At 42.0% G+C, this 21,740-nt stretch overlaps 1 protein-coding gene across 1 annotated transcript in view; it reads left to right on the forward strand.

Annotated features, from left to right (window-relative positions):
• Positions 1 to 21,740, forward strand: part of LOC138580053 (cytochrome P450 2D15-like) — a 421,564-nt gene that overhangs the window by 184,284 nt on the left and 215,540 nt on the right. The window contains exon 4 of the mRNA XM_069650288.1: positions 7,826 to 7,978. Within this exon, the coding sequence (XP_069506389.1) occupies positions 7,826 to 7,978 (153 nt within the window). The remainder of the gene's footprint in view (positions 1 to 7,825; positions 7,979 to 21,740) is intronic.

Genomic DNA, 21,740 nt, shown 5'->3' on the forward strand with positions numbered 1-21,740 from the left:
AGGAGCAGATAACTGCCCCCAGGGAGGGCTGCGTGACATGGCCCCCAGTCCATTTTGGGTGGGGGGAATGGATACCCCCTTTCCATAAAAACAATTCCCTGGTGGTCTAGTGGGGGGGGCACTCCCCCCAAAACCATCCATGGCGTTTCCTTTTTTTCCCTTGGGCCCATTCCCTAGGGGCAGATGGGCCCTAACCTTCAGGCCCCACCCTTTGGGGGGCCTGCCCACACATTCCTGGTGCCCCCCCAATTGGATGGAGGGCCACCTCATGTACTCCTCCCTTGGGGCAGAAATTTGCCAGAGGGAGGGCTACAAGGGGTGCCCCCTTTCCACTTGGGGTGGGTGGGAGAGGGCCCACCACCCTTTCATGTCCTAAAAAAAAAAGTGGTGGCTAGTGGTCCCCAACCCCATCCCCCCTCCCTGTTTCGTTCATATATATATATTTTTGTTTTCAAATATCCCTGCTTTGAAGGGATCACACAAAACAGAGTGCCTAAAAGGATGGGGTATCTCATCCTTGGCCACAGGGAGGTAATCCCAAGGACGAGATGCCTCGCCCATGGCACTTAAGGGGTTAAGGCCCTTCAACAAAATATTCGTCATCTTTTGAAAGACTGAAGACGCTGACACTAGCCCAACTGGCATCCACTGAAACTGAAAAACACCCGCATGGGTGATTAAAGCAGTAAACCTCTTTGATAATTTGTCTAACTCTATCTGATGTTAAGTCGAAGCCATGTCCAGCTTTGAAAAATAGTTTGCAATTCCCCTATTGTTAACATCTCTGTCATATTTGGGAGGGGATGTTTCTCCACAACAACACACTTATTGCGTCCCTGCAAAGCCTCAAAAAATCTTAGCTTGCCGTTCGGCTTCTTCACCACCACCAACAGAGACACTCATTCAACACTTCCCGCTTTCTCTATCACACCAGAAGCTTTCAATTTCTCCAGTTCCATCTTTACCCCGTCCCTCATTTCTAGTGGAACTGAATGTAACTTTGATGCAATTGGGACACTTCCTTGCTTGAGTGGTATCTTGTGTTTCATACCTTTGACACTCCCAATGCTTGTCGAGAATCCACTTGGATATAATGCAACTACATCCGCAGACCCTCCTACATGCAGCACCTGTTCAACTGTGTTGGGATCTATTCTTATCCCTAATCCTTTCTGCTCCTGCTAACCCAAAAGTGTTTCACCACTCTTGGTGACATAAATCTTGCCACATGCTTCTCGGCTCTTAAAATTTAGCTTAGCAATGAAATCTCCAATGACATCAATTTTCCCCAGGTTATAACCATCCGGTTTGATATCAGGAGGCAGGCAGCAACTCCTTCAATTCTCCACCCACTTTCCACAGGAACACATCCTAGGTATTTTCTTTTTGAATTTCAAGTGATTAGCTGAGCAATTAGGATGGGAAGAAAATAAAAAGAAATGTTATTTAGGGCCTCTGCTGAAAGGTGAACTACAGACCGCTTACCAGACACTTAACCTTGCCCAGGGGGCTACCTTTATATCCATAAAAGAGGGGCTTCTAAAAAGGGTAGGCAAACCTGTAACCTCTCTCGGCAAAAATTAAGGGCCATTAGACTCAACCCCGGGGAAACCCCCCTTGAATTAGGAGAACAAATTAAAAATACAGTTGCCCTCTGGATTAACAACAAAACAATGGTAAAAAGTATTACTCTAGAACAAATCACCAATTCTTTGCCACCTTTTTCGCAAAAGGCAGTACTACAGCTGAATTGACCCACCGTAATTGTGGCTATTGAGACTGCCCAAAACCACTCGGATGCAGTCAAACACTTCCACTCAGTACATCGAAGTGAGGAGCGGAAGGATCACAAGCTTACTCACCACTTCCAAAACTAGGTACTAAATAGAGGGGGAGGATCCTATAACTCCAAGGAATGGATACCGAAAGAAAGGATGAAACTGACCCAAGGGGTAGAGAAGAAAGTAAAAGAGAAGAACCGAAAGGAATCAAACCCTCTCCTCCTATCTGCTTTTCCTGTCGAGAAACTATCCATTTTGAATTAGACTGTCTAAGAGGGGAAGAGTGGTAAGAACCCGAAGAAGATCTGGAAACCTTTAGTATATGTTTATGTCAATCTTCTGCTGACTTTACGTATGAAAAGGCCATGGTAAATGGAAAACAAGTAAAGGCATTAATCGACTCAGGTAGCTAACAGACCGCTATAAGGGCTAATTTGGTTACAACAAAACACCTTGAGAATGCAACCCTAGGTAGAGTTACATGTGTACACGGGAATAACAAAATATATCCCAAAATACATGTGTACATTAACTTCAGGGGAGAGTCATATTTGGTATCAACAACCATCATTACTGGGCTCCACGAAGAAGTCAATGTGGGAAAGGACATCCCTGCTTTCTCCACTCTCTTGCAGGAACTTCCAATTGCCCATAGGGAATTTATACCCCAAGCCATTGGCACTCCAATTGTTACTCCCAAACCTAGCTCGTGTGGGAGTGGATGGAAACAGAACCTCTTGAGCCTACCATTTACCAAAAACCTTCCACGAAATATGGAGAGCACCTAATTCCAGAGTCAACCCCTTGATGCCAGTCTATGGGGTGCATTCGGCAGATGAATGGGAACACCTCACCTCTACCAAAAAGGAGGAAAAGAAACCTGTGGACAATGCGAGGGTCCTTGGATATATTTCCCTCTTGTTCAATCCAGGGTCTTCAAATGGAAGAACCTAGGAAAGGACCAAGTATATCCACCTTGCATAGGGGAAGGACATGTGATCCACCTTGCATAGGGGAAGGACATGTGAGAAAGCAGAAAGTGTCTCACCCACTAGTCCCCAGGGATCTGTCATCCAGGTGGCCAGGATATGGCGATCGCTTTTGGATCCAGTTCCTGGGGGTGGACCAGTGCGGGAGGATCACCTGGGTGAGGGGTCTCAGGGAGTGGGAGTGGGATGCCGGATGGTGAGATGCGTATCCCCTTCCCTTTAACACCTTTGCCCCATCCTACCAGGTAGGCTATTTGGGAAGTCTGCCCCCCCTTTTAGAACATGAACGCCTTCTCACAGACAGCCGGCTATGAGAGAAAACAGACTAACACCCGAGCAGTATACCTGATGTTTTCCAATACAATGGTCAGACGAGGTCAGGCAATTACTGACCATCACACATACCCGACTTCCATTAAACTTCCCCACATGGATAAAAGGCGCAGCACAAGAGCACACTCGGAGCGAGGCAAAGCACACAGTGAAACAGCAGTCTTGAGACGGCAGCTGAGCGAAAGAGGAAAGACGGCAAAACAGAATGGGATTCACTAGGAAGAAAGTTCCCTTGACCTTTTTGACAAGGAACCGTTACTTTCCAGAAACCTTGAGAATAGAACGCATAAAACCAGGAAACCAGGCTGAAGAATCCTGCATTGTGTGTTGGAAATACCCGTGGCCCTCCTGCATCAATAAACCAGGCGGGGAGAAGCAGCAGCCACTGTGGTATCGTCCTTGGCTCCAAGAACAAAGCAGCATCAGTGAAATCAACACAGCCTGTGAATTGAGGAGACCGATACAAGACATGTCAGTGTTGAAGCCAAGGTTGCATGCAGCAACGTTGTGTGACAAGCGCTGGAACGAACAATGTTACAATGCGTGTGACAAGAGAAGCAAGTTAAGTTGAACTGCTGATGAGTGCCAGAACTTTAAAAAGCAAGATACAATAACTTTGACAGAGTGGACCGACACCCCGTGGGTGCTCAATCGAAGGTCTCTGTAAGGTATCCAGCTGACAAGTGACAAAAGTATTAAAGTAAGGAAAAGGGTATCGAGTTACCATCAATTAGAGTTAGATGATTTTTCAAAAAAGTTGACTGCTTTCATCACCCATGAGGATGTATTTCAGTTTCGCCAGATGCCATTTGGGCTAGTGTCTGCGTCTTCAGTCTTTCAAAAGATGATGGATATTTGTTCAAGGGCCTAAAGGGAGTAACCTGTTTTCAAGATGATATCTTGGTGTGTGGAGAGAATTTAGAGGAACATGAAGTAACATTGAGGAAAGTGTTGGACATTTTGAAAGAGAGAGGTATTAAGTTAAGACCAGAAAAGTGTGTTTTTGCAAAGGGTGTTGTGGAGTATTTGGGGCACGATATTTCTGCGGAAGGGTTGAGGCCCAAGAGTGACATGACCGATGCAATAAAAAAGGTACCTTCTCCAAGAGATAAGGGTGAACTGAGGTACTTCTTAGGAATGATCGAGTTTTATCAGAAATGTGTGCATAATTTTGCCAATAAGCTGGACAAGATGAGAAGTTTGTTTAAAAACAAAAGGGTGGAGTTTGCATGGGGTGCAGAGTGTGAGGAAGAATTTGTGCAAATTAAAAGGGAAATTGACTTGGCGAGGCCACTTACCCAGTTTAGTACATGAAAACGGTGTTCAATTATAGTGAATGCCAGTGATTGTGGGATAGGTGCAGTGTTGGCACAAGTAGATGAGGGTGGGATGGAACATGTGATCCCTCATACCTCAAGGATGTTAAGATGGGCAGAAGAAAACTACTCTGTTCTTGAAAAGGAAGCTCTTGCTTGTCACTGGACAGTAGAACAGTTTTGAAATTGTGTGTGGGGGCATAGTTGACCATAAAAAGGTATCATGAGCACCTTAAGGAGATTTCTGAGGAAATAATTGGACAAGGTGCCAAGGAGAGTGGCAGGATGGGTTACCAGAATTCAGGGTCATAAATCGACCACAGTGGTGATACCAGGAAAAGAAAATATCTTGGCGAATCATTTGTCTAGGTTGGGTGGTGAGGTTGAAGATGCTGATGAGGAAATAACTGACTCTGGCCCTCATTACGACCTTGGCGGAGGACCATGGTGCTACGAGCACCATGGTCCATGGCGCTAAGGTTGCAATTCCGCCATGGTGGTTGGCGGACTTACCGCCCCATTCCGACCTTGGCGGGGCGGTAAGTCCCCAATCCCCATTTACCCTTCCCCATTCCCATTTTTGCCCCATAGGGCATAATGGGAGTGGGGTAGGCGTTAATTACGCCACCGTAAATTACGGTGGCGTAATTAACTCCATGGTCCCTTAGCGCCATGGATTTTAACACCTGCTAAAAGCAGGTGTTAAATCCGCCATGGCGCTAAGGGACCTCGTACTCAGGCGGTAAGGGTCGGCGCTGTTAACGCTGGCGTAAACCCCTTACCGCCTGGGTCGTAATGAGGGCCTCTGTGTTTGTGACACAGGATGGAGTGTTGTCACAGGAAGCATGCTGTGGAGCTGTGAGAGAGGAGTATGAGTTGGGAACAATAATTGGCTTTGTGAGTCAAGGCTGGCTGGAAAAGTGAATTTGTTGTTGTATAATGAAGAGAGGATTTATTGAGAAGTGCAGGCTCAAATGAGTACTAAAGATGGTATTTTGTATTGATGGGGCCATGTTGTTGTGCCGAGGAGTTTGCGGAAAAGGATAGTGGAGATTGCCCATGAGGGTCATATTGGAATTACCAAGACCAAGGCAGTGTTGAGGAAGGAGCACTGGTGGCCTGGATTTGATCGTGAAGTAGAAAGATTTCTGGGAAGATGTGTTGATTGTGAGAAGTAAGCTAAGGGTGTGGTGGCCCATTTGCAGCCAATGGTGAAAGTGGAAGTGCCAGAGAAAGTTTGGTGTTACTTGGCTTTGGATATTTTGGGCCCAATCGAACTTGGTAGTGGTGGTGGGAAGTTTGTCTTGGTGCTGATCGATTTGTTGTCACGATGGACAGAATTTAAGATCCTTCATTTGACTACAGGGAGTGCTGTGGTAGAGGTTTTGCAGTGTGTATGTGAGAGAGAAGGCAAACCCAGTTCAGTGTTGACCGGTAATGGCAGGCAATTTGTAGGAGGGTGTTTTGAAGAGTATTTAAAGCACTGTAGTGTAAAACATAAGAGAACAGCAGTATAGCATCCGGATTGAAATGGAGCCGTGGATAGGGTAAACAGGTGTGTGATCGAGGCAGTGAAGATGGCAGAAGTTTGTGGAAAGGATAAAAAGGTTGCTGTGAGGTAGAGACTGTATGCATTGTATGGCTCCCCATGCTGCCACAGGGTTAAGCCTGTTTTAGGTGATGAGAGGAAGCAAAGTGAATACCAAGGTATCACCTCCCTGGCATGGCAGGGCAAGGGAGACGGATTGGGTTGTGGAGCAAGTGAGGATGACTCTGGAGAGGAAGGATGCGCAGGTAAGGAAGGAGAATGAGAAGTGTGTTCAGAAGAGAGTAGAAGTGAAAGTAGGTGATTTGGTACAAATTAAGAAAGGAGTGGTGAAGAAGAAGAGAGAGTTGTTATATTCCGACCCTGAGAGAGTTATGGAAGTGTTGGGAGGGGCAGTGAAGATCACTGCAGGCCAGGTTTGGAGTATGGCAACAGTGGTATAGATCAAGAGCGAGTAATGCAACAAAGATAGCCAAAATGGTGAAGTTAAAGGTACATAGTTAAGGAAAGGAGATGTGTTATATCGTGTATCATACAGGTTATGTTAAGCACTCTCAGGTCATAGAGTCTTGGGAAGCTTGTAATCTATTAGTAGAATGTTTATGTAAGAATTGGGACAGTTGGCGGTTCGAGGAAGAGCTGACCAGAGTTGGGGGTTGCTATGTGTCATCTTATCAGAAATAAATAAGAAGTAATCCTCGTACCTGAATAGATGCATCATTGTTTCAGAGGCAGAGGTTGTAATATTGGGTTTTCTATCTGGGAGGCAGCTGCTGGCTAGTTCAGGGGTTGTTGAGTGGCCTGGTAAGATGAATGCAATTATGGTTGTTGATTTCTTAAACTAAACTATTTCTTAAAATGATGTACATGTTCCTGATTCCTCAATACTATCTTGTAAAGAATCTGTTTGATTTGATAATGAATCATATGGGCATTGCATGTCGACTTTCATTTTCACTAACAACACCTTGTTCCTTCTGAGTGTTCTAACAATGTAACAATTTACTGGCCAGAATTTGCTTTTAATTTCGATTTTACCTTTTCCAGTAATTTTTGATCAATGCATTCCATTCGTACCAATCAAACTTTCCTTTCTTTCCATTGGGTTGATGTTCTTCAAGGTCTTCTACGGTCTTCGATACCTTACGCTAATGTTGTGTCATTGTGTCATCTGCACTTCTTCCAGCAAATCTATGTATCCTTCAACGTTATCCTGGCCTGAATTCTAACCACAGACAGACACTCTTCATGAGTTTAATTACCAACATTTTCTTATTACTGTACATCGGTCAGTTCTGAAGCCATAACGTATTCAAATACAAGTCAGTATGGTACCATATAACCTCCTAGTGTGAGGTGTTGAGCAACTTCACAAACCTTCTTTGACGTAAACATTGATGCCTTAAATTGAGATACTTGCAATCTTCCTGATGAAGGCAATCACATTTTTTGGGAATGATATACATTCTTACAAATCATAGTTGACTCACGTTTAAATTGTTAATTAGATGCAGACTCTCCAATGAAATGTGACTTGTTGTGTAGTTTTTGAGCTGACACTAGAGGCAGGCTCACAGGTTATCATTTCCAGGGTCTCTTAGTTCAATCTTCTTGAATATGTATAAGTCCTCTGCCCTATCTATTCACCAATCTGTAAAGAATTTTGAAAAATAGCAGATATAAGGGTAACCTATACTTGAACCCTAGAATGCTGTGTTAAATGAATATGCTTCCATGCTTTCTCTTTATCAATTCTTAGACACTCTTTCTATAGCATTTCTTTCATTTTCACAAACAGAGGTGCTCTGATGTAGTCTAAAAGAACTGAACTTTCTTAAACATGTCTTTCTAATCCCATAGGAGTAGTGATTGCAAGATATGGCCATTCATGGAGAGATGTCAGGAGGTTTACACTTTCCACTCTGAGAAACTTCGGGGTGGGAAAGAAGACCTTGGAGCAAAGAGTGGTAGAGGAGGCTGGCTTTCTCTGTTCTGCATTCAAGTCCAAAGAAGGTGAGCTTCTCGTATCCAGAATGCATTTGGACGAACGGATTCCTACGGAAAAGGATGGGCTTGGCTTACCTGAATTCATATCTGTGAAATGTAGATTCTCTCTGTATTTATGATCAATAGTAATTATTATATGTTTGAGGGAGTTCTTTAAATTATTGATGGCAAGGGGTTTTGCAAAATCTAATCTATCAAAGAACTGCACTGCATTCCATGGACAACCAACCTCCAGTCCTTCCAAACTAGAATACTCATCCCAGGACAGCCAGTCATCCCCAGCACCAATTTCACGAGACTAGGAATTACCCACCTAACAAAAGGTCCCATGCTTAATCTGTGCTGGTGTTGTCTGGGGCTTGGCCCTTACACATGCTTTACTGTACCTGCAACTGTAATTTATTAAATACCCTTACAAATAGATTCTTCTTCTGAATAGCCCTCAGATGGGGAGAGTGACAATTCAGCAGGGAGTATAGGCAATTGTTCATTCACACTGCGCATAAGGACAGTGCCTAAGAAAAAAGGTGAGGAGGAGAGAACACAGGAGAGGAGCATGGGCCCTGGGTAGAGGGAATACTATAAAATATAGGTATTTATATTTTTGAAAGTTTGTTCTGTGCTATTGAAGTCAAAGCAAAATATGCAAGACTTCACTGTGTCAAGGCCCAGCTACTTGCCAGTCAGCTGTGTTTTCATGGTGCCTTTAAATGCCCATGAGTCCACAACCTCATCATTCCATTTGAAGCATATTTCTTTTTATTAGGTTTAGTTCATTTTAATGAATCTATAAAGATCATGTAGTGAATAAGACAACATCGTATATAAAAAAAGAAATTGCATCAACCTCTATAGAAAGAAAATATAAATTGTATGTATTGTGATTTGGAAGATCAGCAGTATTTCTTCAAATACATATGTACTTACTTTGCAGGAAGACCTCACAACCTGTGCTTAAGGTGCCAGGCATCCTCTGCATATGGGCCCTATCAGGGACTGTTGCCCGCCTACAGTGTTGTCCTTATAGCCTGCTATGCACTTGTTTAGAACCTCAACGCATTCCAGTGGTTTATTTACAAGTTCTCTAAATGTTATGTCAGGTTATATTATGTGATGTTTCATTATGTTTTGCATAAATGTCTCCGGCTCTAGCACCTTGAAGCATCCATTAGGAGGTAGGAAGCACTCCCCCAAACACCTAAATAAAAAATAAGAAACCAGAGTAATGATATTCAGTTCATGAAAAGCGTGCCATTAATGTCAAAAGTAGATTTGCAAATGTACTCTGGTAAGCAGAATCTGCACCCCTTGTTTTGACCTAAGATGCGCATGCTGCTCTCTAGTAACAGGACAAGGTAACTGCCAAGTTCATGAAGGCTATACAAAGGCTGAAGTATGCAGAAAAACTCTCATAAGAGTCCAGCGCCAGCCTAAGTGCAGTCCTGCCTCATACAGCACTATATCCATTCCCATAAAGTTCCTAGTAGGCCCCAAGAAATTTCAGGAAGACCAGTCCAGGGATCTGCTCTCAGAGGAGCCTTGATTAAAAAACCACCCTCATTTAAAAGTGCCCAGATTTCCTTTCAGCTTTCCTGTCTATAGAAACTGCCCTTTCATGGCGCAGAGGTGCAAGTAGAAGGGGTATGCCCGCCTAATGTATTAGGCTTGGTTTCTGTCCATGGACTGGCAGTGGTGCGCTGCCTTATTTAAAAGGGAAAGAAGGGAGAAAAACTGTCCCTATGCTATAGCATATTATTTGGTTGAAACAGACAAAACTAAAAAAAAACACTCAAAAGCCCACAGGTGAGTACTTAGTAGATCTCACTTTGCTATGCGGAGAACATTCCCAAGGAGAGGTTTAGATAATATTTCCCTTTATTCACCCACAAGGGAGTAGGTTCAATAGATGCAATGGTGGTGCTGGGCGTTATTCCAGTGTCGCTTGTCTCCCAAGGGTTTGTCGAGCTCCGCTCCTCAGAACCGCCAGACTTTTCTGTCTTCCGCTCTCTGCCACAACGTAGCAACTTGCCCCATTTCTGGGACATTTAAAGTCCTGCACTTCAAGCCACTCTTCACTCATGTAGTGGCAGAAATTGGAGAGCTGCAAGATCGCGAACCACGGATCGCAGTGAATTAAATTCTTTGTAAATCACTGGTCCTGAAGATGATGATCCACTCACCACTGTCATCGAAATTGGACAACCTTTTACTGCTATGATATCCTTTTGAATAAGTGGGATACTTTCTTCTGTATCTAGTAGTACCCGGTCCTCTGGCGGGTACACTGAGCACTACGCACACTGCACATTTGTCCGCTTTTTTAAATACGAAATAACACCCAGCACCACCAGTGAACCTGCTGAACATACTCCCTTGAGGGTGAATAAAAGGAAATATTATCTAAACTTCCCCTTGGGAATCTTCTCGGCACAGCAAAGTGAGATCTACAAACACTTGTGTACGAGCAGAATACAAATAAAATATCATATCAAATTACTCACCTGTAGGCTTTTGAGTGTTTTTTAGAGTTGTGGCTGTTTCAATCAACTAATATGCTGTAGCATAGCGACAGTTTTTCTCCCTTCGTTCTCTTTTAGAGAAGGCAGAGCACCATCGCCTCTCCAGGCACAGCACCCCAACACTAGGGATAGGGTGTTCTTCTGTCTAGGGTCAGTTTTATAGTTACTTCAGAGTTCATTGGGAATCCCCCTAGGAACAAGTAATCACTTCTTTGTATCTTATATGCTGCAAGCCATTTCTGTGTGATATACACTATTTCTGCTACTAATTGTGGAGATAAAAATGCAACTTTTAAAATAACCTTTGTACTCCCTGACTTTCCTTGGGCTTGGTTTCAACATGCGTGGACTCACACTGCCACCCTAGCACTATGGAAGTCCTAAAGGCCTGACCACTGCTCAGCCAAAGACAATGATCAAAGCCTTTAAACAGTTTGTACAGACACGCCTATGTGCTTCAAGATACTGCAGCGGTGGTTTGGTGCAATATAAACACGTTATACCTTAAAGGGGAATAGAACATGGCATATTTTGCTGATTTCTTAGGGAGCTGCAGGCATCTCAAATTCGCTTTTCTGACATACAGCCTCTCACATGTTTTCATTAAAAGTGTTTGCAGGTTCACAAGCTGTGCAGCCAAATATAACTAAAATGCCAGTAGGCCGACCAATGCAATGCCTTTTGATTTATGCAATTGGCTTCTAAATACTGCTGGAATCTGATATGCTGCCCACTGTGAAGACATCATGAAGCAAGACACAGACAACAGATTTAAAATTCAAACAAGAATGGTTTATTAACTTATATGTCAGGATGGCTGACGGCCTAACTTGCCCTATGCTAAGTCGAATTACCCTACCTAAAGAAATTAAGGAAAGCCAGAGTGAGTAGGTTTAACTTAAAAGTCTGTCTGTGTCCAAAACCTATACTTGCCCTTGCAACTACAGCTAAACAATGTGTAGGGATGTCAACAATAAAATAAATAACGTTCCAAATAAAGTTCTGAGCTTCTTATAGCTCCTGGCTTACTTTCCAGTTCCCCTTCCCCAAGTTCAAGACAGTTCCATGAAGTCTTGGGGTTTCCTTCACCAAGAAGATAACACAGTTCCAAAAAAGGGCCTTGGGGTTCCTTTCCTCGAGAAAGCAACAAAGTTCATAAAGTCTCATGTTTCCCCTCCCCAAGATGTCAGCTTGCCAACTTATACTTAGTCTTAGTTGCTCAATGTTCAAAACCAACTCCAGGTCAACTTTATACTCCTTCCAGTTTCTTGACAATTCATGGGGATTGCTTTTCTTCTGTTTCACTTCAGCAATCTCTTTCATACACCTGCTTTAATTCTCTGTATATTTCTGTAGCTTTCACAAATAGGGTTTCCCCGGTCTAGGCACATTTGTCAGACCAAGCAGTCCACCCATTACAGTTCACACAACCAGTAATCCTAGGCTTTATTGCCCACACAGGTCCTTTGGTACCTGTACCTGGGTGCTAGTTCACATCAACATGGCTTTCTCCTTGCCAGCCTTTTGGCTTTCACACAATATGTTTTCCACTTTGCCATTCTCTTGACTTTGCCACAATATGTTTTCTCATACAGTTAACTTTGTGGTGCTCTTGTTCCTTCGCCACATTGCTTTCATACTTTTCAACAATATTCCATACTTGCTTTTCACTGTATTTCATACAATTCTCTGTTTGCTTTCAATTCACTGTATGTGTAATTCACACAAAAGTATCTGTTCTTAGCGGTCACAAGCTTTCATTTAGTTCGGTATTCAAATTATATGGATCTTTTATTCTGCTGCTTATAGTTCATCTTGTGCGTATTATTCCTCACAACCCGTTCCTTTGGGTTCCTTGCATCTTGCACATACTCTTTAATTCATTTGGCATTTAATTTGTCTTTCTAACAGCCCACAGGAGTGCCCCGGTTCGAGTGCTTTCTCTTTTCCACTCACCTGTCATTGGCATCTCCTCCGGCGGCTGCTGTCTCTGCTTCTGCTCTGCCGACACGCCCACTCCAGATTGTGAGCCACTGCTTGCACTTCGCTTCTCTCTGTGGGTTGCCAGTAGCACTGCTTGTTTCCTGCTGACGCATCCAGTAACTGGCAGGATTTGGATCTCTTCTGTGCCCGCAGCTCCTCCTGCTGACACCCAACACATGAGGTTCCCACCTGTGTGGTCCTCTTGCGGCCCTCCTGGGCCTCGGCTGCATAGCTCCTTGGGGTTCTTTGCCGGCATCCAGGCTGTGCAGCAGGACGTAACTCGGCCGCCACCTTCAGCACAGGTATCTCCCTTGAGGCCCACAACGCTCAACCTGGCTTCTCTGCTGCTGGTCTCCCTTTCCGCTGTGTCGGCCCCACCTTTGATACACCTGCAACCATTTGACAGGTTGCAGGTGTCAGTCCTTAGGCCCAATTGTCTTACCATAATTAGCAGAGCACTTTGGACATGCCTGACCCTTACAACAGTCTGCATGGTTCTTCCTCGTCTCAGTACTAGAGTGGATAATTGACATGTTAGTCTGCACTACTCCTAGTTGCCTTTTCCTTGTCCCAGTACTATAATGGTTTGAATGAAGGAAGATGATTTACAAATATAAAGGCAGGTGGAGGGTGAAGTTGGTTCTTACAAGGAAAAGGGGGATACCATGTCTCGCCTATGGACCTTCTCTTCTTCAACCTCATCGTAGTGTTCCGATATTGATGATTTCTTCTGGTGTTATCCCGGGTAGAGGAAAAAGGGTAGCAATATCCCATGAATGCGGCTGGGCTCGAGGGTTCATCATGGAATGGAAATGGAGGATACTGCGTCTCACCCAAAGACGTCCCCCTACCATTCCCCAAGACCCCCTACCCAGGTGATTCTCCCTCGCGTCTCCACCTCTAGGGTCAGGATCCAAGAGTGATGGCCCTTCCCTGGCCACCGGAGCAGAGGATAATGCAGAGAAAGAAGTGAGGACATCCTTAGGTTCCTCACATCAGATACCGATTCTCGGTGGTGCTTTGTAACTTTCTATTGCCTGGATTTCAGGAGAATCTAGAGATGCAGTTCCTCACTCATATAACCATGTTTTTGTATTACACAAAAGATCATTATCACTGCAATATTTCTCCATAACAACCAAGGCCCTACTCAGATTCACCTGAGTCTTCACCAGCAGGATCTTTACTGCATAGGGCAGGATGAGCACGGGAAGCTTCATAGCAAGGGTGAAAATAGCCTAATCTGTGTCCATACAACAGGTAGGTCCAAAATATAGAGGGTGAAAAGAAGAGAGGCAAGCACACAACTTTGATTCAGTATCTGAATATAGGGCCATGAATGACTTTAGGCAACTAGATGGACTATCCCGAGCCACCATCCTTCGTCACAACTTACGTCGATTTACCATATTAAAGGCCAAATGCAGAGGATCAACGTCCCTTATCATTGAGCTCTTCATCCAAAAGGCCAATTCCAGGCTGTAGGAGGAAACTGATTGGCCACTTTCAAATGCTGCTTGTGTCCAGGAGCAGATGGTTTGAGTCAAATCACAATGTCAGAAGCTCAAAGAGACATTTGGTAAATATATTCCCTAATGCATAAAAAAGGACAACCATTGTGTATATAACTGCACACCGACCCCCTCCAAGAATGAGGGATAGACGTCTCTATGAAAATGGCTTCGTAAACAGAACCCAAAGGATGGGATGACCTAATCTATCAGGTTCTTGTAACACACATTTATGGAGTAACCCTATCACCATCACATTTCAAGACAGAAACCAAGTACTTACAGTTGTACAGCATGGGGGTGTGGTTGATCTAAGCCTATTGGGGAATGCCTGTAAACTTGATCACATGTGATACACTTTCCACTCTGTGTCACAATCCCCAACAAGCCTATTTCCCAGCACATCCTCAAGTACTCTCCGAACCGCATTCAACAAGATGTCCAGAAGCTTAACCAACCTGGAATACCACTCTAATGTGTATGATCTACCAACATGATTTAGATAACACCAGAATCAGACTTAAATTCATGCTGATTTTCAGGATCTTCTTTTCATTTGCACCTCAACATTTAGTTTTTAAATTATTATTATTGTGAGACACTTTATAGTAAATATACCTTGCACATAAAAATAAAATAAATAAATAAATTGTATAATACAATACAATAGCAAACCAATATATACACTTCTACTAAACACATTTAATGATTCCATTAATATTCAATACACATTTTTTCACCTAGTAATTCAGGTATAATAATGATGCATTTAATCAGTACAACTATCAATAACATGTTTTTTCCATATAAAAGAACACAAACAAGTTTGAGCTGATTGATCGGGATCATGTACAAACTTCTCAAAAAGTGCAAGCCTAAAATAATATATTTTGTCACAAACCATAATCAGATGTTTTAACATTCCCAATGTAGCTGATGACAAACCCAAACCACATCCCCCTATTTTCTAAGTTCAAATGAGTGTCCAATGTCTTTAAAGTATCAAGAAGGTCAAAAAGAAAATTCACAATACCTATTATCAGTTTGGAAAAGCAGATATTTAGGCAGGGAAGTGTACTCCCTATTGACAGTTGCATAATCACTAAACAGAGCATATTATGAATTCTGCCTTTTGGCAGTGCCAATCATAATGTCTACATTCCTTTCTTGTCTGGATTTTCTTGTACAATTTGGTATTCTATCCTATTCCATAGTTAATGATCACATTCTGAAGTGAATTCAAGCAAAGCTTTGGAAGAGCGCACAACTAAGATTTGGTGAAGGTCATCATACAAAGATAGTTTTGTCATACTAAATATTTAGTTGTACAGCATGACTGTAAACTAAATTTATGTCAGGGATGACAGTAAGTCTAAAACCTTTTTCCACCAACCTCCTTCAATGCAATCTTTTTTTTCAGCCATACACTAAACAGGAAATAACCTTAGCTTTGAAGAAATAAGTCAAGTATATAATAGTAAAATCACAATATTTGGACTTCATTTTTTTCATTTGTGTCAACAAGGGGGGGGTCACTTTATTTGTAGTCTAACAAATACTTCTGTTATCCTAAGCTTATCAAAAAGTGAAAAACCCAAATATACCAAGTGATGAGTTAGTGCTATGCATTTGCCATACATTTACCAATCATGCTTAGAAATGTTCGTAACATGCTTGGAAATTATAATGGATGATTTTGCAGTATTAATGAATAAATTATTTTCACTGACATACGGTCCAATACGAAGCAAGGAACACTAGAGACCTATCTGAGTATTTCTAAATAGGATGCTGTCATCTGCAAAGGTGAGTGCCGCAATTTGTAAGTAGTCTATTGTAGGAGGACTTATTCCAACCACCTCATATAAATCTAAAAGGTATAAATTAAATAGACAGGATGCCAAGACACAACCTTGTCGTAAGCCAATTAATGTTTTTATCTCTCTGGAAAGAATCCCTAATGCATTAATTCGTACTTGTATGGATTTTCTCGTATGAAGCTCGAATATAACTTTCATAGAGTGGTACTTATCCCTTCGCCTAAGCCCGAGTCTGGAGAAACTTTGCTATAAAACCATTCAGAGATGTAACTATTTTATACTGAATCAAGTTTGGAAAGTAGTCAGTCTTCACAAATTAATTACCCATTGTTATAGATCCGGGAGTAATAAGGATGCAAAAATTATACTCATATCTAGCAACGCAAGTGGTCGGTAATTTGGGTTTGAGCAGTGCCCCTTTTTATAGATTGGAATGACATCTCTTTTATGCCAAGTGATAGATAATTTAGATTGAACAATTATGTAATTAAACAGAAAGAATACAAATTTTCCACACAAAGTTAGATGGGCCATCTGAACCCATAGCTCTAGAACACGCTGATTTCAATATTTCCTGTTTGATATCAACGCTAGAAAACAAACCTTTCCATAAAAATAGGCCTTACCATTCAAAGCTTTCTTTGGTATCCTGATGAGGTCCACATTTATGCCAGACATCAGGTTAGTTTGAACATTCTTTTGGGTGGAATTCAAGCTATTTATAAACTTCCAAAAGTGATATGAATGTTTAGTACTTTTATTTCTCAACATAAGTTTGATGTCTTGCAAATTCATTCCAATTTAATGAGCTTTTATCCAATTTGTATACTTTTTTTTTTAAATGTGTGCTTCATTTCACTCAAATACTGGAACTGCAAAGTTTGTTCTTTAAGCTACGGATTTGCGATATTCTCTTTTCCTACGTAGGACTTCCAGATCAAAAGCATGGGAGTTAATAAATCCCATGTTATTGTGTTTTTGTCATGAACCACCTAGTTCGCCCCTTCTGGACTTCATGGTCCATAATGCACCGCGGCATAAACTCAGTGATCCTTCCAACATGGCCGACGGGCCAGAAACGCTGTGCTCTAGCCTTTGCGCGCAACTCCCGGCTTCCTAGAAAACAGGTACACCCCCGTGGCTCTGCGTGTCTCAACGCAACTGCTTGGAGTTCTTAGGCGTGTGTTCGAGTCCGTGTATCGTATTGTCTCCAACTCTTACCCCTTTTTTCTTCTGTCGTGGAACCCTCTCCTGATTCCGCAACCCTGCGCTAACCTTTATCCCTTCTTCCGGGATGCCGTCTTGTGTTCGGTGCTGCATTCTTCCCGGCACTTCCGAGCATCGGACACTCGTCCACCTCCTTCCTGGATCCATTGTTAGCATTCCTGGATACTGAACGCTTCCCGGCTTAGGCAGCCGACTACCTCACGCTGGAACCCGAAGAGTCGCGCTCCAACCTATACAAGTCTCAAACAGTGAGGAAGAAGGAAAGCACTCCCAAGAAGGCCACAAGCAAGGAAAAACAGGTGAGAAAGAAAGACGCTTGTGACAGTTTCAGGTTCTTTGATGCAAATATCGTACATGTTTGTTCAATCAATTAAAATACTTTGTAATGATTCTCGCAGGATTTCGTTTTATTTTGGCATATTGTGCAGGGACCAAGTTATTTGGTTTCCAGAATGATTGACTTCTAAAAAGGATAGACATTGAGGGTCATTTTAATATAGGCAATCTCAAGTGTTATAAAAAAAACCAAGGATGATCACGTAACTTTGTTTCTTTGATATGTAGAGATTGCATCATGATTGATGTGGAATGATATACATATTCTATTAAGGAATAACTAGTTCCGCATCACCAAGTAGATCACCTAGGTGTATCTCCTTTAATATTACCATTCAGTTTATAAATTTGACAACAGTTCATTAAATTTGCCCAGCAAGAACCCCATTGATACAAACTTACTCCCTCATAAGTCACAGTTAGTATTTAATCTACTTGGGACATATCAAGATAATAACAGTTCAGATCTCCTGCTACAATTATCGCGTCAGAGACTATATAAAAATACCATATAGAAAGATCATCACCTATTGTAGCATAAAGCATCTCTTCATCAGTTCGAAGAGGATTCCATTATCTATTAATCAGCAAGATTTTACACTTTTCCTCACAATAGTCCAAACTAAAACTCACAGCCAAAGCCTTTCTGTAGCCAAATATCACTCCCGTGACATCAGGCCCAAAGAATTATCTATTCCAATTATTAAACCACCTGGATGACCTTTGGGACCCTTGGCTACTCTGTATAGGAGGATAATATACACATGTAAATGAGGAGTATCAGTTAGCCATATTTCTTACAACATGAAGATATGAAAATTGCAAAGGTCTGTCAAAGCAGGATGAGGATTTAGAAAAATGGCCTCGGGTATTCCATTAAATGAATCTTATATAATTGTTGTTAAAGATGGTGATTGTTTGAGGTGACCTTTCCCTTAGACGTTAGTAGGGCTGGTCTAATCACGTTCATCTTTTGCAGGTATAGTATCATTATTAATTACTTTAGCTTTCCTAAATCCCCTTCACTCTACAGTAGAGCATAACTTAAATTTGATTTGGTTTCACTTGTCTTTTTATATGAACTTCCAACAATTGAGTGATATAAATTTGCAATATTGTCAGATCCAGGACTAGCATGTTGCGTTCATGGAAAGACATCAAAGCCCAATGGCAAATGTAAGGAACTCATGGTGGCAACAGTAAAGACAGACACAAGTGATCACAGTTCAAGGATGTTTATTAAACTGTTAATGCAGGTTGGAAAAACACCTAATCTAAACCTAAATCTAAGCTGGGAGCAAGTATCAACCATCAAATGAAAATAAGGCAGTCCCAGTGGCGTTGTGTCAAAATAAAAGGGCATATACTAAGAAAATCGTATTGCCAATTTCTTGCGCTAAATACAAAAGAGTGTGGGATAGGGTATTCAAAATAAAGAAGAAAGGTGTTCAGAAATAATAAGAAAGGATGTGATTGCCTCGAGGTCTCCCTTTCCCACGTTTTTAGCACGGGACAAGGTGGGACTTTGGAGCGCAGCACACACTTGAGCCTTTCCTGCATGAGTCGACAGTTCAGTTTCAGCTATCATGGTTCTCAAGGGCCAAGTCTCTTGCCTTTGCGGGCCTGATGTCTCAGTAAAACAAATAAAAGTTCATTCAAAATGTATGTTGGGGGATGGTTTCACCACTGGGTCCCCCTCTTCTGGGAGCAGACCCCTCGCAAGTCGAGTTCAACAACTTTATCCAAAACAGTTATTTTCTTAATGAGCTTCGGGTGGTGACTTTGCAACCCTGGATCTCCCTCGGTTGGTCTCGGACCCCAAACGCAATGCTTATTGCTTGCACAAATCTTCACCAACAATTCCTCATGGGCCTTTTAGACTTCACCCCTTTCCAATAGCATTCCTCTGCCAGGTTTACTCTTGCTAATCTCCACGAAACACAGTTCGTGTGCTATTTTTCAACATGCAGGATTCACGTCCCTTAGCTTTCAATACCGTTCTTAGGTCAAAGGCTTTCGACTGTGCAGAGATTTTGCTTGACCTCCTGTATGACTACTTTGACCTTTCTTGACAGCTCTCCTACGGCCTTCTGGTATCTGTAGTTTTATCAACATGGGATTGACCAGAGACTCTCGAGTTAGCACCTACGTGGCGCCGGTTCGCTCTGGAGCTGTCTTTCCCTTTTACAATTTATAGTTCTTTGAACATTGTTCAAATGGCCACTTTGCAACTTTCATTCAACACAGTTTGGTTCTTTTCAGCTTTCCCTTTGACTCACCAGCTGTGATGAATCGCTTGGCTTTCCTTGTATCTAGAGTCAAGGCCGGTACCACGGTAGCAGGAGTTTCCCTCGCTCCCGCTTATTAGCGTAGGCACACTCTGTGTACCGTCGGTATCTGCTGCAACACACTTGGGCTACTGTTACAATTCCTTCTGCAGAGGTTTTGCGGGACTGCTTCGAAAAGGGAAAGGTTGTGTCTCTCCTTATTAGTCCCTTGATGTTCTCCACTTTCTCCTCCTCTTGAACTGCCGGGCCTGGATAGCTGTCTCGTCATGCGTTCTGCCTTGTTCGTTTGATTCATGTATATTTTATTGCTTCTATGTTCCATGTTTGATTTTTTCTGGTTGTTATGCTGTAAAGCGCGTTGGAGTAAAGCGCTATATAAACAATAAAATACAAATACAAATACAAAATACTTCAGTTGCTTTCAAAATAAGATTATGAATAAATCTGAGCTTCATCTCAACAAGATCCCATAGATTGTCCTCTATAAATTCAACCTGTTTAAGACCCTGAGATTTGAGCAAGCAAATAGAGGGAATCCTAGACAATTGAGACAAAAGAGAAGAGTGATTTAAAGGTGCGTCATCCGACTCCTTAAACATCTGCACAAAACCCATAATAAGGTTTACGGAAGTCTGAGCCTTTTTTGGAATTTCTCAAGGCTTGTTTTAAGTAGATGTAGATGTGGATTTGGTATATATCTCCAGATTGGTGTTCAATGGCTCTCACCTCATTACTTTAATCTCGTCAGGGGGATTATTAGTTGTAGAAATGTCTTCATAATTTCGTTCGCACATACGTCCATAAGAGACTGAAGGAATATGTCATCACAGCCAAGTCCTTTTGTGGATAAGGTCTTCTTACTGGTATTGACTTTATTCAGAAAAGACAACCTTTAGGTTCATTTAACAAGTCTTTAAATGAATAATTTTTAGGTTGAGATATTGTTGTTTCTCTTTGGTCTACAATCCTTTTTCTCATGGTCTTCGGGTTATTTCCTCACCAGATATGATCATTATGGAGTCCAACAATCTTACAATAGAAATGTGCAAGATCTTCTCTATTCGGTACTGATTTATTGTATTTAGTAGAGGCTTTGTATTTGCTGTTTCCGCTATCCCAGGTGCATCTCTTCATGGATATTTGACAGCATTGGCGCTCTCTTGCTAATAATTTGCCTCAAGGATTTGTCTATCAGACACTGGGTTACCTAAGTCCTTTATAATTTCTATTGATTTTTCACAGTGTACAGTAGAGATAAAAGCTTCAATCGTAATGACGTCATCCTTCAGTGACAGTTTTCAAAGAGATAATTAACCTTGAGGGTTCTTTTCTTTCTTTAGTTTTTTACCGGATCATCCATTGTGCCAGCATTGCAAATAAGTTTCTTAAGAAAGAAAAATGTACTTTTGTTTACATATTAATATTGTAATAAAGCCTGAACAAGGATTGTAGAACAAGGGTAGGTGCAGGTATGCAATTAGATCCCAAGGTAACTTTGTCTAAGGACAATAAATATGTTGGACCTTGTCTTGTGGAATAAGATTTCTGAGGAGTATTCAGGACATGCTTACTGTTGCGATCATGCAGACATGTGTTGAAGGCATGTGTTGAAACCATACGTAGATTCAGTATGGGTTGTGGGCGACAAATATCAAACAGGACCAACATTTAGAAAGATTTGTGAACATCAGCCTGCGCCGGATCCGGACAGAATTGTACAATGCCACATTTGGTTAGAACTGTGAACATTAGCTTGCGTCGCACCTACATGGAATTGTGAATGTTTCCAAATGCCCACTTGGCTAGAATTGAGAACGTTGCCCTGCGTCACATCTAGATAGGATTGCCAATGTTGGTAATGCCAAACCTGGTAAAAATTATGAACTCTGGCCTACGCCAAACCCAGACAAGATTGTGAATGTTAGCAATGGCGCACTTAGTTTTTTTAAATTATTATTTTTATATAGTTTGTTTGCAAACTTTTAAAAAGGGTTAAGAAAACAACAGAGGAAACAAAGAAAACAACAGGAGCGTAGAGAACAAAAACAAAAGGCACTTCGTTTGTCTGCAAACAGCGTCATACA

This window comes from Ambystoma mexicanum, chromosome 3p (assembly GCF_040938575.1).
Source record: "Ambystoma mexicanum isolate Mex_15411 chromosome 3p, UKY_AmexF1_1, whole genome shotgun sequence".
NCBI lineage: Eukaryota > Metazoa > Chordata > Amphibia > Caudata > Ambystomatidae > Ambystoma > Ambystoma mexicanum.